This window comes from Carcharodon carcharias, chromosome 15 (genome assembly GCF_017639515.1).
Source record: "Carcharodon carcharias isolate sCarCar2 chromosome 15, sCarCar2.pri, whole genome shotgun sequence".
Taxonomy (NCBI): Eukaryota; Metazoa; Chordata; class Chondrichthyes; order Lamniformes; family Lamnidae; genus Carcharodon; species Carcharodon carcharias.
This window is the reverse complement of record NC_054481.1, coordinates 22567491-22586614: the sequence shown is the minus strand read 5'-3', so window position 1 is coordinate 22586614 and position 19124 is coordinate 22567491. Positions and strand designations below refer to the sequence as shown.

General features: G+C 43.3%; 1 protein-coding gene across 1 annotated transcript in view; it reads right to left on the bottom strand.

Moving 5' to 3' along the window:
- Positions 1-19124, bottom strand: part of pkd1a (polycystic kidney disease 1a) — a 179628-nt gene that overhangs the window by 11194 nt on the left and 149310 nt on the right. The window contains exons 35-43 of the mRNA XM_041205943.1: positions 18979-19087; positions 18021-18148; positions 14827-15029; positions 12643-12837; positions 9947-10098; positions 4507-4625; positions 3515-3668; positions 1280-1405; positions 202-376 (exon numbers count right to left, since the gene is read on the bottom strand). Coding sequence (XP_041061877.1) covers positions 202-376; positions 1280-1405; positions 3515-3668; positions 4507-4625; positions 9947-10098; positions 12643-12837; positions 14827-15029; positions 18021-18148; positions 18979-19087 — 1361 coding nt within the window. The remainder of the gene's footprint in view (positions 1-201; positions 377-1279; positions 1406-3514; positions 3669-4506; positions 4626-9946; positions 10099-12642; positions 12838-14826; positions 15030-18020; positions 18149-18978; positions 19088-19124) is intronic.

The following is a 19124-nucleotide window of genomic DNA, read 5'->3' as shown; positions in this document are numbered from 1 at the left end:
ACTGCCTTGTTGGATGGTCTGCAGGGAAAGCACCATCTTTAACCTGAGTGCAACTTCTTGCCCCAGTCTCTAGGTCACTTTTTATTGCAGGGTTTCATGCCTCCAGCCTCAGTGCCAAGGTTCATCTATACGGCCACTAACTCGTGTCCGTGGAATGAATTACAACAGGACAATTTAATGCCACAGACAAGCAAGACTTACCATCATGACGAGCAGGAAATCCACTCCAGTACTCAGCTGCAGCAGTGAAAATGGTTTGATATTAACGGTGGTGAATGTTCCTCCTGAGAAAGGGAATTCTACGAGAAGGGTGACTACACTGTACAAATCCACGTTTTGGAAATACTGGGTAAACTCGATGAAGATGACCCTCGTCCTGGCAACACAAAATTACCATTCTGTTTGAAACATGCGTATACTTTGTCTTTGCCTTTTATTGGCCCTCATGGAAAGCAACTTACAAGATACTGTCCTTGTGAAAAGTAACAGCAAATTTGAACCCTTTCAATTTTCTCTTGATAGCAGTGACTCTGCAGGGCAAGGGTCAACATATATTGGCTACCTTTTGGTAGCACAGCCAACATCCCCCTCAGTGAGCCTCTAAGATAAGCCTCAATAAGCCATGTGAGGTCTCAGAGCCGACTCCAACTTTGTTCTTACCCGCCAGCTGCTCTACGATAAGGTGTCAGTTTAATTGTTGGAACTCTTTCCTCTGAATCAGAAGCAAGTAGGGTCAAGCCCCACTCAAAGACTTGGACACATATCGAAGCAGCACTGAAAGGGTACTGTTTCTTTGGAAGACATTAAACTGAGGCCCTCTTCCGCTGTTGAGGGTTAACAAAAGATCCTGTGGTACTATTCAAAGAAGAACAGGGGGGCTCTACTGATGCCTTGGCAAACATCAGCCAAACTCATCTTGTTCCTGGGATCTTGCTCTTCAGAATCACTTACAGGACAGTCACTGCAGTTCAGAAGTAAGTATTTGGCTTTGAGGCACTTCAAGATGTTTTGGGAGGTGACCACATGCTTTTTAATTGCAGGTACTTTCTTTAATTAAAGGCTTGACTCTTGGTGTTGCTGATAGCACAGTCACATATGCAGAATTGGGAATATGCTCAGTGATTAGTCTTTATGTTAAAGTGAATCTGATTCTGAACTAGCTTAACCCGCATTGTTATGTAAAACAAAATGAAACCGTTTGGATCTTGAAGCATCAGAACTGCCAAACGTTCAGAATCCTGTTTTATTTCTCAGTAACACTTAGTGTAATGAAACTTACTTTCTATCCAGCCAATTTCTTTCCTGTAAATTCCACAGTGTGTAATTACTCTGCTCCCTTGTCCTGCCAAGTTTCTGTACATATCCACCACTGTCACAGACAGCATTCTGGCCCCAGTACCACACCCTAGGAAGAGAAAAAAGGCCCATAAATTGTAATACAAACAGGAACACTTAAATTTGCTAGTACTTAAATCTATCTTTAGTAAGGGACTCATCCCTAATAAACACACAAAGCAATTGAGTACCACCCTGTCTGCAGTCCTGGTCATCACACTATAGGAAGGATGTGATGCACTGGAGAGGGTGCAGAGGAGATTCACTAGGATGTTGCCGGGGCTGGAGCGTTTCAGCTATGAAGAGAGACTGGATAGGCTAGGATTGTTTTCCTTAGGGCAGAGAAGGCTGAGGGGGGACCTGATAGAGGTATTCAAAATTATGAGGGGCATAGAGAGGGCAGATAGGACGAAACTCCTTCCCTTAGCGGAGGTGTCAATAACCAGGGGGCATGGATTTAGGGTAAGGGGGCAGGAGGTTTCGAGGGAATTTGAGGAAAAGTTTTCTCACCCAGAGGGTGGTAGGAATCTGGAACACACTGTCTGAGGGGTGGTAGAAGCAGGAAACCTCACAACATTTAAGAAGTATTTAGATGAGTACTTGAAATGCCAAAGCATACAGGGCTATGGGCCAAGTGCTGGAAAATGGGATTAGAATAGATAGGTGCTTGATGGCCAGCATGGACACGATGGGCTGAAGGGCCTGTTCTATGCTGTATAATTCTATCGGCAGAAGTTTCCAGCAGCGGGATTTTACGTTCCCGCTGAAGCTAGTGAGGTTTAGAATATCTCACTGCATTTTATAGCCCCAGTCCCCACCGAAAGGGGGCTGTAAAATTCTGCCCTATGACTCTATGACCCTGCTGACCCCACACACAGCCCGGTCCCCAATTTGCCTCCTTCCCTTCTGTATTGAATCTGCCAAATCAGTTTGGGGATTTCCTTCTTACGATGTCAAGACTAGGTAGCCATTCTAAGTGCGCAAGTCTACGCAATTATGGCAAGCAGGCTACTTGAGTGTGAAAATTGTCACAGCCAAATCTGCCCATGTCCTGAGCTGGCACCTCCACCTGTGTGCTTTTCCCCATCTCTCCCTAGCACTAGGATGCCACAGCCAATTGTAAAAATTAAACTATTCAACTAAGCAAATTCAGCATTGACTGTCATTCGAACCTAGGACCTACTGTTCATTTTATTTAGTGCTATACTCTCAGTGCTTTTACTCCTTAACTTCTGAATGGAAATGCCTTGCAAAACAAAAACCACTTCATTAGGACCAAATAGAGGCCTGTAAAATCATGGAGAGGTTTAATAGGGTAGACGCAGAGAAGATATTTCCACTTGTGGGGGTGTCCAAAACTAGAGAGCGTAAGTATAAGAAACAGTCGCCACCTATAAACCCTACAGGGAATTCAGGAGAAACTTCTTTACCAAAAGGGTAGTGCAAACATGGAACTTGCTACCACAAGGAGTAGTTGAGGCGAATATCATAGATGCATTTAAGGAGTAGCTAGATAAACATGACAGAGAAAAGAATAGAAGGATAAGTAGTAGAGATGGGACGAGGTTGGTGTGGAGGATAAACAATGGTGTAGAGCATTTGGACTACACAGCCTGTACTGTAAATTCTATGTACTCTGTATTGAGATAAATTAAAGAAGAAATAATATGGGGGTATTAATAAATCAATACTCTACCAATAAATATGAGCTCACTATGCTCCAAATTGATTTCAGTACTCCCCAGATTGGGATAAATAGAGCTAGTACATGATTTGTGGATTATTAATTTTCGAGTAAACATTTAGATAGTTTCAGAAATAAAAACAGAAAACATTAGAAATACTCAGCAGGTTAGGCAGCATCTGTAGAAAGAGAAACTGACTTAACGTCTTAGATTTATGCACCTTTGTCAGAACAGGTTTGTGGGCCTAGATTGCGAGAATGGTTAGGCTGTACCTCCATGAGCAAGGGGTTTATAGCTGAGCCTGATTCTGTCCTTAGCTGATAACCACATAAACCTTCCAACACAGGATGGAGAAAGGTCATAGGATAATGATCATGGGTGACTTTCTGTTTTCTCAGTGTGGGGTAGTGGCTCCACTCCTGCACTGAGTACATCATTACAAGGAGTAAGTAGAACACATCTCTTGGGTCAATATTCTGGAACACATTCCTTACCCTGGTAGATCCGGTGATGAGTATGACCATGGATCACTCAAATTTGTAACTGGACTCTTCCAACCAGTGTCATAATCACCGGTATCTTGAAGGCTGGGATCCTGTAGACATTGCCTAGTTATTGGGGATGGCGAAGGTTGCTGAAGACATTTAACTGGTCGGGTGTAAGCATGAAACAAGAGAAAGTGCAATTAGCTGGGAATGTTTCATGGGAATTAGAAACGTTTATGTCACATACAAACTCTAGCCCTGTAATGAGGTAACTCAAAACAGAAAGCGGTCTGAGATTTGAAGAACTTAACTGTGGTTACTGATCAGTGATGTTATAACAAACTGAGTATGGGCCTTTATAAGGATGTTCTATTCACTAGCAATATTTTAATCAAGCAGTAACACATTATGTCCACACTGGCCAGTCTGCGAGATGGAGTTTGTAAACTGGGGTGAGCTTCTGAATTTGAAGCTGATTTCAACTCTAATGAATCCAGTTGTTTTCCTTTCACATTCTATGCTACAGCTCTAAAAAAACATAAAAACAGCTTATTGTAGCATTAGTATGCAATCAGACACACTCTCGTCTGTGTCAAAAGTTCAATCCCCACTCTAGAGACCTGAGCACATAATCTAGGCCCAGTCTGCCTCCTCTGATGGATGGAGAAGAGCCCATGGCCTTACTTCTTTGAAGAGCTCTCCCCAGTGCCTGGTTAATATTTATCTCTCAACCGAGATACATATGATCTGGTCATTCTCACATTACTGTTTGTGGGATCTTATTGTGTGCCAACTGGCTGTTGCATTTCCTTCAAAGAACAAAGAAAAGTACAGCAGAGGAACAGGCCCTTCGGCCCTCCAAGCCCGTGCCGAACATTTTGCCTGTCAAACTAAAACATTCATTTCAACAGTGACTACATTTTTAAAAGTACTTCAGTGGCTGTCGTGCGCTTTGGGACATTCTCAGATTGTGCTTCAGAAATGCAAGTTCTTTCTTTTACCATCATTTATTTTCGAACGAATTTGACGTATTCGTGGACATCCCAACAGTGTCCTGCTTCTATTGTTATACAGGTATGGTAACAGTACCTCTGCCATCCATTTCCAAAGCTCCCCGGATCTGAAAGAGAGCACTAATTTAGATGGAATCCAATAAAGAACATGTGTAAGACATTTGAGATTGTAACAAAAATCTCTTGATTGTGTTGAACTGTCTCATAAGATGCAGGCAATTTGGCCCTTCAAGAATGTTTAACCAATTGATTCATCATGGCTGATCCACCTCAAATCCACCTTCATGAATCACATATCCATATATTTTCAACAGCAGCCGAACAGCACAAACAGCTAAACACATCAAGCCCTAGAGTGACAGGACAAATCCACAAGTCCTTTGTAAGTAAAAAGAAAAGCAAAAAACCTCAATCATATATGATTAAACCAAATGCTAATCCTGCATATTTATGTTCGAATAGCTCGTGTATCTCACAGTCGTGAAAACATTAAATCTGAACCTTTGAGTAAAATAACAACCGACCTCAAAGAGCTGTCCTTTGGTGCCACAGAGGACAACGTAACTATGAGTTAAAACCAATGTTTACCATCTAATTATTGATTTGATTCATACAGAGAAAGAAAGGAGATTGCTTCATGGCTCTCCAAATATCTTAAATTTTGCTTCATGATATTTAAACATAGAATTCTAGATATGTGACTAGATGAACAAGAGGCATGCTTTTGAAATCTGACACACAGTAAAAGTATCTTTTATGTCCACACTTCACTATTGAGTTTTATGAACTTTAAAGCTACAAAATTATATCACGACAGAAAAATGACCTTAATCTATCTCAAACACTCATCTCCACTGCTATTGACTGTAAATGTAGAGTATGAGGTTCAATGCTACTTATCCAAGCTGCCTGTGTACACAATAACATGTCCCATGAGTTTATGTGCTAAATTAAAACATATACAGGAATTACCCGTACTCTGCAAACTCTTTGCCTGGGTGATAACCAATGGTATTGATCAGTCATCCATATTTAGCTTATTTGCTAAAATGTGTGTCAAAGGAATGATTGGCTATAAAATGGGTTAACCTTTCTTTGACCCTGTAGCAGTTTGAGGTTGCCAACCCTCCCCGGATTGCCAGGGAGTCCCCAGGGTGGGGGACTAATCTCCTGGGATGGACGACTGATCTCATGGGCGCTGCTACTGTTGACCTGGGAGAAAAGTAAGCTTGTGCGTGCATCTCTTGATTTCCACGATGCCTCATCTGGGCACGACCCATCTCTGGTTTCAGCCAGTCAGCCCTTCATTTCTTTTGTCGGGTTGTCCCATTGCTTCCGGCAAAGTTACAACGCTGATGTGATCGAATATCAACTGGTCAGATGCCACGTGATTAACCCTCCAGGAGTACGTCAATGAGAGTCGGCAACCCTAGCACTTTGCACTGTTGGGGTCTTTGCATCTGCTAGGAACTGGATTAAAAGAATTCCGTTCTACAGAGGAGCCTTCTAAGCAGGAGCTGGCACAAACTTTCTCGCCAGCAGTCTGGGCCAAAAACAGGGTTGCCAACTCTGGTTGGGGGCATTCCTGGAGATTCCTTCAACTGACCTCCCACTATCAACCAACCTGCTCAGTCAAACAGTCTCATCTCCAACGTTTTTAAAACAGATAACCATAAGTTCAAAGAAAATAGAAAAAAAAGAACAATTTTTTTTAAATGCTGTTGTGATTTTTTCTTCCAGACTGCTCATTGCAGTGTCTAGGAGATTAACCTTTAATTCCTGGAGCCTCCAGGATAATCCTGGAGGGTTGGCAACCCTAGCTGAAAACATATCCCAAGGTGAAAGGGCAACCTGCTAACCCATAGCAGCATTAATCTACAATGTTCTCAGAGATAAAAACAAAAAAACTGCGGATGCTGGAAATCCAAAACAAAAACAGAATTACCTGGAAAAACTCAGCAGGTCTGGCAGCATCGGCGGAGAAGAAAAGAGTTGACGTTTCGAGTCCTCATGACCCTTCGACAGAACTTGAGTTCGAGTCCAGGAAAGAGCTGAAATATAAGCTGGTTTAAGGTGTGTGTGTGGGGGGCGGAGAGATAGAGAGACAGAGAGGTGGAGGGGGTTGGTGTGGTTGTAGCGACAAACAAGCAGTGATAGAAGCAGAATATCAAAAGATGTCAACAACAATAGTACAATAGAACACATAGGTGTTAAAGATAAAGTTGGTGATATTATCTAAACGAATGTGCTAATTAAGAATGGATGGTAGGGCACTCAAGGTATAGCTCTAGTGGGTTTTTTTTTTTTTTTTTTATTTTATATAATGGAAATAGGTGGGAAAAGGAAAATCTTTATAATTTATTGGGAAAAAAAAGAGAAGGGGGAAACAGAAAGGGGGTGGGGATGGGGGAGGGGACTCACGACCTAAAGTTGTTGAATTCAATATTCAGTCCGGAAGGCTGTAAAGTCCCTAGTCGGAAGATGAGGTGTTGTTCCTCCAGTTTGCGTTGGGCTTCACTGGAACAATGCAGCAAGCCAAGGACAGACATGTGGGCAAGAGAGCAGGGTGGAGTGTTAAAATGGCAAGCGACAGGGAGGTTTGGGTCATTCTTGCGGACAGACCGCAGGTGTTCTGCAAAGCGGTCGCCCAGTTTACGTTTGGTCTCTCCAATGTAGAGGAGACCACATTGGGAGCAACGAATGCAGTAGACTAAGTTGGGGGAAATGCAAGTGAAATGCTGCTTCACTTGAAAGGAGTGTTTGGGTCCTTGGACCCAAACACTCCTTTCAAGTGAAGCAGCATTTCACTTGCATTTCCCCCAACTTAGTCTACTGCATTCGTTGCTCCCAATGTGGTCTCCTCTACATTGGAGAGACCAAACGTAAACTGGGCGACCGCTTTGCAGAACACCTGCGGTCTGTCCGCAAGAATGACCCAAACCTCCCTGTCGCTTGCCATTTTAACACTCCACCCTGCTCTCTTGCCCACATGTCTGTCCTTGGCTTGCTGCATTGTTCCAGTGAAGCCCAACGCAAACTGGAGGAACAACACCTCATCTTCCGACTAGGGACTTTACAGCCTTCCGGACTGAATATTGAATTCAACAACTTTAGGTCGTGAGTCCCCTCCCCCATCCCCACCCCCTTTCTGTTTCCCCCTTCTCTTTTTTTTTCCCAATAAATTATAAAGATTTTCCTTTTCCCACCTATTTCCATTATATAAAATAAAAAAAAAAAAAAAAAACCCACTAGAGCTATACCTTGAGTGCCCTACCATCCATTCTTAATTAGCACATTCGTTTAGATAATATCACCAACTTTATCTTTAACACCTATGTGTTCTATTGTACTATTGTTGTTGACATCTTTTGATATTCTGCTTCTATCACTGCTTGTTTGTCGCTACAACCACACCAACCCCCTCCACCTCTCTGTCTCTCTATCTCTCCGCCCCCCACACACACACCTTAAACCAGCTTATATTTCAGCTCTTTCCTGGACTCGAACTCAAGTTCTGTCGAAGGGTCATGAGGACTCGAAACGTCAACTCTTTTCTTCTCCGCCGATGCTGCCAGACCTGCTGAGTTTTTCCAGGTAATTCTGTTTTTGTTTTACAATGTTCTCAGATTTGATTTATCCTTTTTGATTTCTTGCTTGTTCTCCTCCTCTCGTTCCTTAGTACTGTGCACTGTTCCAGAGATGGGAGTAGAGATCAGCTATCCATCGCCTAAACTCTTTGCCAAAGTTTCTCTGTAACTTGCTGTTAGCTGTTGTGAAGCGGCCCCTCAACCAATGCTTGGCCAGCGTTCACCAGCTCCATCTGGTGGCCTGGCTGAGATCACACTGCCACGTGGGGAACCACCAGGACTAGCTCATGTCCCAGCCAGCACACACTGGGCTGGAATTTACCTGAAACTGAAGAAGGCCTGCTGCTGGGACCAAAAGCGGGTCCCCAAGTCCTTGTGGGCAGACAGCAGGGTCTTACCCGTGGCGGCTGCCGCCCACCATCGAGTTAAGGATAGTGACCTGCCCCCTCAGAGTCGCTGGCTCAATCAGAGGAAGGTCAGCTATAGAAGCCGGCCACTGCTGAGGATGCAGGGAGGAGGAGAGAGTGCCTCCACGTTAGCAGGCCAATCCCGAGGCAGGTAAAATGCCAGCGGGGTACTCAATTAGCCGTAATTTGACCAATTAATTGAAATAATTGCCTGCCTCCAGTCAGCAGGCAGCCATGCTATTGCCATTCCCGCCATTGACAATATCCTGCGGCTTCAGGAAGAAGATACATGGTGGCAGAGGAACCTTCGCACACCATTCTACGAGGCTTCCCACCTTCCAGACCATCTCCAGAGGGCTGGTAAAATTCAACCCATTGTATCTCAACGACCTGATCCACGGGCTGAGTGGCCCACAGTCATTATCAACGTTCCCGCTAAATTTTCTTTGTACTGTGTGGGCTACAAACCCCTCAGAGCACTATATTATTTTGTTGGCGGCCAGTTTCCATTTTGAGCGTCGTGACTTACACTGGAAATTTCTCCTAACGGAGTTGTGAGCAGCCTCTTTATTTCAAAGGCCTGGTGCATTCCAGATCACTGTGTGATTGTGCGTGCATGCATGCACAGGAGAAGTAATGTTGTCCATGATAACGGTCACCTTCTTTAGCCAACACTAAGACTTTCCTCTGTTTCTCCTGCCATTTCACGCATTATGTTTAATCTGCCATTGCTCGGCCCACTTGTATATTCTGCCCGTTCCATCCTGAGACTTCTGAGCTGCCTCCTTCGAATCCTCTGTCCCTCCTATTTTGGAGTCATCGACGTATTTGACCCATTTTGCATTGTGTCTAAATCCAAGTACCTTTTGGTAAGGATTTTAAGGCCTCTCCCGCCCAGCAGGTTATTATGGTCCTGCTGAACTGAAAGGAGATCTAAATGGCTGGCCGCATTCTCTGGGAAGAGACACGCCATGATTGGACTGTAAAATCCTGGCCGTTGTAATTTCGACACAACAGTGGTCCCGGCACTCCATGCAAAACTTCCCCTGTGCACCCTCCCAACCCCCACTTATCTCCTCAAATGAATCCTCATTGTTTCCGACCCTATACCCGTGGCATTATTCAAAGAAGAACAGGGGAGTATTCCCTGCTGTCCTCCTGGCCGATATTTATTCCTGAACCAATATCGCTAAAACAGATTATATGGTCATTATCACATTGCTGTTTGTAGGAGTTTACTGTGCACAAATTGGCTGCTGCATTTCCTGCCTTACAACAGATGGAAAATGTGAAAGCGCTGTTATAAATGTAAGTCCCTTCTCTCTTTTAATGGGGAACAAAATTGACAATATGGAGTGAGTAAGCAGGGTGGTGTGTGCAGGACGTAAGGTTTTCAATAACAAATTTCTATATTAAATCCCATTAGTGCCTTACCTTTTGATTTTCTGGAACTCGACCCCTTTTCTGGCCCCTAACAGTCCTTGTCTAATTGAACTTTGCAGTAGTCTGCTCTGGGCGTCTCTGAATGAGTCTCCATAATTAATCAACAGGACCACAAGCAGAAACAACATGTAGATGATGAAGTTCTGAAACACAAGGGATGACAATTCCAGTCAGCTCCATTTAACGTTAATGCAATACTGATTAAAAAATAAGGACACCTGAAGACAAGAGAGGCCAAAGGAACAGGACGAGATTAAGCACATGCGCATCTCAGTAATTTCAGGACGACAGCAATCACCTAACTGGTATTAAAATGTAAATTGGAAAGCTGATATTCTGGTAAAATAACTATCCATGTTTGTTTTCAGATTTATTCTCTTTCCCTTTGGAAAGAGATTTCGTTCTGTAGCAAGTTGGAAAATTAATATAGTTGCATTCAAAGTCTGGATATGTAATCTGTTTGCCACTTCACTGTAAGTATGGTATCCTGCAGGATTTGTAACCATAATCGCACAGTACATTCCCTCTCTCCCACATCACTATTAACTCCATGCAGTAAGCCAGCCAAGGGCTTTTGTTCTTAGGGCAGGAATGCTGCAAAAATTGCCCACTTTTGTTTGTAGACTGCTTGAGCCTTTCACTTGTGAATCAGGCACAACATGCTGTCCTCATGCCTCAGGAAAGACTGAAAATAGCCCACGGCACCAATTATTACTTATGCACGTCTCTTGCTTATGAGGAAGGAAGCAGCCCAATAATAGCGATGGGAGGAGGAATATTATTTTTCTTCTCCACTTTGTTAGTGCTACATTAGTGCCAGACCAGGGTGGATGCTGAAAGGATGTTTCCCCTTGTGGGAGAAACTAGAACTAAGGGGCACAGTTTATAAATAAGGGGTCTCCCATTTAAGAGGAGATGAGGAGAATTTTTTTTCTCTTAGGGGGTTGGAGTTGTTGGAAACTTTCTTCCCCGGAGAGTGGTGGAGGCAGGGTCATTGAATATTTTTAAGGCAGGGGGTAGATAGATTCTTGACTAACAAGGGAGTGAAAAGTTATTAGGGGTAGGCGGGAACATGCAGTTGAGGCCACAATCAGATCAGCCGTGATCTTATTGAATGGTGGAGCAGACTGGAGGGGTCGAATGGCCTTCTCCTGCTCCTAATTTGTACGTTTGTATGTGTGTACCAGGACGAGGGGAGGGGGGGCGGGGGGACTGGGAGAAGGAGTAGTTACAGCAGGAAGTGAAGGAGAGGGAGGAAAGTTACAGCAGGGAGTGAGGGAGGAGGCAGGTGTTTTGGTGTGAGGATGGAGTGTGACAGTCGAGGTAACAATTGTGGAAGAGGTGATCTGGTTTCTAAGTGTGCATAGACCGAAGGGTCATTTATTTTTCCTATAACTGGTTTCAAATTAAAAATCTATCAGTAAATAAATGGGATTGAAGTAACTAAAGTGGACAGTTCTAAGTAAAAATTCAATATTTTTCAACACAAGACCGCTTCCTAAAATCTACACATCATTTGGTTGGGAGGATTAGAATTTTGATCAAGTTTTGTACACAATTCTACACTTTCTTACTGCGTGAGATGGTTTATTTAACATTTTTAACCTCAAAAGAAAATAAATTCCAGAAAATATAGACGTATTATTAAAAAGGTATTACTCTCTGAATTATTTTTAATAACTTATGAGACCGAGTTCAGCTCTTGAACAATTATCCAGACAGAAATTGATTGATAGGTCTACATTACAAGTGTATGGGCAGGAAATTAATTACTATCAGTGTCACACTGATAGACAAGGACCCACAAACATAGAGGGGGCCAAGACTAGCAATGTACTTAGCCTCTCAGTCCTTTGATAGATCTGTTGTTTTGATGCTGATGGATCAGCTGCCTTTAACAGCTGGCCTCCGAACTGGAAAAATACTAACGTGAGCACTTTAAAAAAAAATTACTCTTACCATTTTTTTCTCTCAATATTTGTTTTGGCTGTGGCTGAAAATTCAAAAAGTTGCGTCCAAGATCAAGCAATATGCATTCCCTGGCCTGTCGCTCGGGAAAACTACATATTTACCTCAGCGATAACAAGTGAAAAGCAAGTCATTTTCCCCTTGATTATATAAGGCACATACATGAGTCAGAGATTAAAAATTTCAGAATAAAAATGTGATTGCTGGAGCTTCTAAAGTAAAGACAGAAGGTGTTGAAAATAGATCAACCTCCCAAACTGAAATATAGGCTTGATTTGAGTGAGGCTTTTCAACAGAAGTCCTCTTTAATTTGATCTATCAGGTGCTTACTGGTTTATTGCATATTTTATCATCAGACATGTGGTTCAATGCACTTGCAATGTTTTGGTAGTTATCTGACCAGCTGAAATTTTGGACGGGTGCTTCTTATGCAGAATTTACAGCACAGAAACAAACCATTCTGTCTAACTGGTGAATGCCAGTGTTTATGTTCCATAGGAGCTTCCTCCCATCCTACATCGTCTCAGTTTCTACCCCTTTCTCCCTTACGTGTTTATCTAGCTCCCTGTTAAATGTATCCACACTAGTTGCCTCAACTACTCCACGTGGTAGCAAGTTTCACGTTCTATGCACTTGCTGGTTAAAGAGGTCTCTTCTGGATTCCTGTTTTATTGCTGGGGTTTGAAACCCTGAATTGATGGAAGTTTTCCAATTTGTACCTTGAGCATTCTGTGAAGAATCTGGACCTTCCTTGCCTCCTCCTTGGCTTGGAGAAGGCCATACCCTTGGGGAGGCCGCACTTTGCCAATCTTTTCTGAGATCTGTTCGACACGTGGCTTCTCGACTAAATTGTCATCTTCATCCGGGTGGGTGCGTTTAGCAACCACCGCAAAGTAAAGTGCTTCAGTCAGAACCTGAATTGCAAATAAAAGGATCAGAAAGGACATTGTCATTTATACTGGAGCATTCTTATTAAAGGCAATGAGTGTTTAAGTGTAGCACGAGTGCCCAAACTTTCAGCTCTAAGGTGTTCTGATACAAGAAGATTTGTTTAAGATCAGGCAGGCAGAACTTTGAGGTCCAGAGCCAATGGGAGTTCCTTGCAGACAGCAAACAACTTATCAGAAAATCTCTAATCTTTGCAGAATCATAGAATGGTTACGGCATAGGAGGAGGTCTGTCATAACTGTGCTGGATCTCTGCAAGGGCAGTTTGGCTAGTCCCACTCTCCTGTCCTCTCCCCTTATCCCCGCAAATACTTTCTCTTCAGGTGCTTATCTAATTCCCTTTCGAAAGCCAGAACTGAATCTACTTCCACCAAACTCTTAGGCAGTGCATTCCAGATCCTAACTGCTCGCTGTGGAAAACAGTTTTGCCTCATGTTGCCTTTGGTCCTTTGCCATTCGCCTTATATTGGTGTCCCCTGGCTCTCAACCAATGGCCACAGTTTCTATCTATCTACTTTGTCCAGGCCCCTCATGTTTTTGAACGCTTCTCATCAAATCTCCTCTCAAACTTCTCCAAGGAGAACAGCCCCAGCTTCTCCAATCTATTCACATAACTGTAGTCCCTCATCCCTGGAGCCATTCTTGTAAATCTTTTCTGCACCCTCTCCCAAGCCTTTTGCATCCTCCCTAAAATGTTGTGCTCTGAATTGGACGCAATACTCCAGCTGAGGCAAACCAGTGTTTTTAGCCTGTCATTTTCCTCTCATTAACGTCAACGCCTGCAAAGTTATGGGCAACACGCCTGCAATTTTCCAATAAGCTGTCCACGGTGTGCAAGGCCTGGGTTGCTGCTAATCTACTTTATCCAAAAGATGTTTAGCTTTGATTCAAGCTCAACTAGTTTTACAACTTTGTAAATTTTACAATCTGAGGGCTTCTTTAGAATGTCACAGCATCAGTAGAAGAAAATACCACAACATTATAAAGAAACTCTGGCCTGCATTCCCCAAGCCTTGCTTGGTGGAACACTCAGTGATGCAGCCCAGGAAGACACTAGTTCGACTTTTAATCCATACTGAGTCAGTGCCGTGGACCACTCCAGTTACCTCTGTGCCCCTGCATTAGTAAGGGCCCCCATATCCAGCTAATCACAGAATGATACAGCACAGAAGGAGGAGCCACTCGGCCCATTCTTATCTGTACCAGCTCTTCGAAAGAGTGGTCCAATCAGTCCAAATCCCCCTGTTCTTTCTTCAGAGCCCTGCAAAAATTTTCCCCTTCAATTATTGATCCAATTCCCTTTTGGAGTTACTATTGAATCTGCTTCCACCAACCTTTCAGGCATTGCACTCCAGCCCATAACAGCTCACTGCTATGTGGCTTGGTGACAAATGTTGTCCTTTAACGCTCCTGTGAAACAACCTGGGTTGTTTTACTATACTAAAGCCGCAATATTAATGAAAGCTGTTGTTGTATTAAAGATTTCCCTGCAATACAACATTATTTAGTCATCAGATGGATAGTTAAATTGGATGTAGGCAGGACGAAAACAAATGTCCAGCGTTACCTACAACTCTCGTAATCTAACTGGGTGTCTTGGGAAAATAAAACCTTGAAATGTGATCTTTTAATATTCTGTACAGCACTCATGTAAAAGTTCACAGGCTGGGAATTTCTTCAGAGGTACCCACACTCCACCCCGCAACTTAGCTTGGAGTATGACTGAACGCTCCTCTACACCAACTAAGTCTCTGCCACAACTTTCAGTGAAAGTACAGTATCGATTCCAAGACTATTCCTGGCCCTGCTGACACAGGACTGGTACAACATGGGGTTAGATACAGAGTAAAGCTGCCTCAACACTGTCCCCATCAAACACTCCTGAAGGAATGTTCCTGAAGGAATCTAGAAAGGCCTAGATTTAAAACAATGACATCTTTTTGTGCCAGAACCTGCCTTCAGAGGTTCCAAGAGGAAGAATGAAGAGAGGACACTGAAGATTCCTGAGATGAGCCACATGAGGGCAATCCTGGAGTTGAAGCTAACGCCAATCCATATAGACACAATGAAGCAGCCGGAGAAGAGGAAGAAACAGAGGGTATGTGCTGTATAACTACACCAGAATGGGAAGAGACATTGCTGTGGAGGGTCAGTGAAAGCTGTTGAAACACAAGAGCATAAAATAACATTAATAGAATCCAACCTGGGTCAGTCATTATCTCACAATAGCACTTAAAAGGGACACAACACACTGACAGTCCTGTATGGCTGCATTTACAATCACAAGGTATTATAATTACAAAGTATTTACAACCTAGAAACAGACACACAAGCTTTCTCCTGCTGTTCCTCATCTAATCCTGTCAGTAAATCCTTCTACTCCTTTCTCCCTTGTGCTTATCCACATTCTCACCATTCTCTGGGTAAAGCAGTTTCCCTTAAATTCCCTACTGGATTTATTGGTGACTATCTTATATTTATGGCCCCGAATTCTGGCCACAACCACTTATGTTTTTGTATTTTTGAGTGGAGCTACTGTTTTTCCTTGGACTCAATGTAACTGGTGATTTCATTAACAGACCTTGTTTTTCCTCTGAACCAGAACATGTTTTTACCCGCCCGATATCCAGTTAAATATAGCAGAGTCCAGTGTTCAAACAGAGAACTCTCATACTGGACTCTGGCTTACTAAAATATATCACGTCACCAAATGGTCCCGTTTACCTTGGGTGATGGAGGAGTGTACTCCTTCATCAGACTGAGCACAGGGTTTAACCCGCAATTTCCTAACTCAGCTGTGGGAGTGCTGCCCACTGAGTCACGACCAGCATTAGTTTAGCAAATTATCCTTTCAGTTCAGGGATGTGTGTCTGGAATTTCTGTAGAGACCTCCCAATATCTGAATGTAATATTAACGATACATCAATGATCTCCCTAGAGAAACGGTTCAGAATTTTATAACATTTCTCTGGGGTATGGAGGGGAGGTGAGGGGTTTGGGGGGTCGTTCTGTAGATCTTCTGCTAGAGTTATGACAGTTGTTCTGATCCCCAGCTGAGGTTACCAGCAGACAAAGCCTGATCCCAAGGCGGAACCCAGCCTGATAGATCCTAACTTTTATGTGTTTGTTTAAGTACGTGGAGAGTAGCTACTGAACAGAGTCACAGCTAATGAACTTTCAACAAAAGCATTAAACATTTATTAAACAAGAAAAGATGAACTATATTACCAATACTCCTTCACTCACAACTATACCTTTACAGATATATACAGATTTGTAAGGATAACACAAGTAACAAAAGCTATCTTAAACTCTTAATGTTCACTGTGAGTACAATCCATGGAAACCAATAGGCAACCTGTGGTCAGACACGCCACACTTTGAAACCAAGCGACAGATGCCACCCCAGTCAGATGCTATGGATTTCTCCTCACTTACTCCCAGATGCTTGTCAAACTGTGAGTCAACCAGTTTCACTGAACTCTGTCTTTCACACAAGGGTTTCCAATCTCCACTCTCCAAGAACTCGCTTTGGAATCTTCTCCCAAACCGACACTTTCTCTCAGACACTTTCTGCAAGAGTTCACCTCCAGGGTTTTGTTCTCTTCTTCCGATGTTCCTCTCCCCTGGGTCACCACATGTATTCAAGCTTTCTTCCATGCACTGAATCTCACTGACTCAGCTGCCAACAGTACACCACTGCTTCAAATACCCATAGCAAAGATTTACAGACGTTCAGTTGTCTCTTTGGACCTTCTGGACTCTTGCAGACTGTTCTCACTTTAGATCTGCTTTCTGTAGCTTTTATCTCTTTAAATCTGAAGCTTGGAGCCCTTCTTTCTGCTCCCCGCTCTTAGCTTCACTTAACAGAGCCTTTCCCAGGCTCCTTCCATTTGACTAGAAGGTCTGCTTGGGACTTTCTCCTATTCCACTCCCCTGGATTTTGGGGTCTTTTCTTTGGCTTGGGACTGGCTATCTGCCCCTTTGCTCCAGTCTGTCCTGGCAGCTACTATCAAAACCAACTGAACTCAAACAGCTTCCAAGTGAAACTGCTGTTTCTAATTTCTTGTGTGTGTGTCTGTGGCTGTGGGAGGGACCTGCCTCTCTGGATCCCTGTTGCTCGGCAACAGCCCAGTTTCTCTACTCATGTTTGTTTCACTTAGCTGCAACAGTTCTAAAACTCTCATTTGAAATGCAGGCACCTTTTTAAGTGAAACTAAAACTCAGTTTGACCTTTCTTAACTTACAGATACAGAAACACACATCAAACTTAAACTTTAAAGCTAAAACTCATTCCTAACATCCACAAATACAACCATAACTTATTAAACCATCTCCATTTCCTAACACAGTGGATTGGGAGAACCTGGTAGACTCAAGTCAACTTCAGGGGCAGAATTTTGCCCCTGGTGGGCGGGCTCGGTGGGGGCTATCGGGAAGTCGACCGCCACCCATGATCGGCACCGCACAGCGATTTCACACTGTGCATGGGTGGGGTGGGGAGAGTGCAAGCTGAACTTTGCGCATGCGAGCGAGTGAGCGCTGCATAATCTCCCTGAGGCACCCAGATGTAGAGATATATATAAGAAAATAAAAATGTAAAAAACATGTCCCCTCACGTGACTCTGTCACATGAGCAGGGGCATGTTATTAGTCAAAAATAAAAGTTTTAAAAAATTTTTATTTGCTTTTGGAAACCTCATCCCACCCGTGGACGAGGCTTCCAAAAAAAATTCAAAGGCCACTTGGCCTTTTCGCCTGGCCGTCAACTGTTAGGTTGGACGGGCGGTGAAAAGTTTATGTTAATTGATTACGCAGTGGCCTTAACAGGCCTTTTACTTGTCGAACTATCACGCTCGGCCAACGCCAACGTGCGTCACTTCACGCTCGAGTGGGTCGGGCACGCGCTCGCCCACCGAGCAAAGAGTTCTGCCCCAGATTTTTGGAATGGTTCTAAGTGCAGTAAATGTACGACACCATCAACCACATACAGTGGCCAACCTGAGCCTTACACATAGGCAACAAGCAGTATCAGAACAGTTAGGGGAGATGGCCAACAGCACAGGCATAGGGGCTTTTTGACCTAAAGCCCCCCCAAGAACAGATGGCCTGTATAATGGGGGTGCAGGATGTGGAGTTGGAAATTTTACCTATTTTTCTGGTAGTAGCTGATCTTGCGATGCCTTGGGAAGGCCTGATGACTTGACCATTATCACCAGTCTTGTGCAAGATTGGCGCTTCTGGTCGTGGCTGCTTGCTCCCATCAATTATCTCCGTTCTGAAGAAGAGAAAGCAAAACCAGACTAACGTGAGCACTTTCAGTCATGGTTTACACAGGACATTTTCATACCAAGTCTGCTTGACAAATGAAGGGCATCTGGTATTGTAATTGCAAACCTGGAGCTGGCAGATTTTCAGTTTGCCACGTGGATATAAAGTTGACATTACAGAAGAGATACCTGTATAGAAACAACCCAATTTTAAAAAATTCTTCCATGAGATGTGGGCATTGCTGGTGAGACCAGCATTTAGTACCCATCCCTAACTGCCCTTGAACTGAGTGGCTTGCTAGGCCATTTCAGAGAACAGTTAAGAGTCAACCACATTGCTGTGGATCTGGAGTCACATGTAGGCCAGACCAGGTAAGGATGACAGATTTCCCTCCCTAAAGGGCATTAGTCCACCAGATGGGTTTTTATAACAATCAACAATAGTGGTCATCATTACTGAGGCTAGCTTTATATTCCAGATTTTTCTTTATGAATTGAATTTAAATTTCACTGGTATCCTTGTTGGGACTTGAACCCATGAACCCCCTCCCTCCTATTGATTTCAATGCCAGATTTATGTCAGGCAAGTTGAAAATCTACCCCATGGATTTTCCAAACTCTGTATCTGGAGAGAGCATTCGAAGCTCAAAATATTAACTTCTTGTGGATTTGCATCTACTAGCATTTTGGATAATAATGGTCATTTTATTCCCGCACACTAATTTGTGTTTGGAAAATTAGACATTCCTGTTGAGAAGATATCCTTAAGCCATTGTCAGTGGTAAATTGGTACTTGACATTGCAGTGAAATAGGGACAGATTTTCACAACATACTCACAGGTTAGATATTAAGTGGCTCTCAGCATCTAGCGAGACCCTGCCACTGTCGTGTGAGGTAGACACCTCATTGTTTCCATCAAAGTTAATTCTTTGTATCAGGTGTTCATCTGAGGGAAACAATACATCAAAGTGTAGATGGAAATG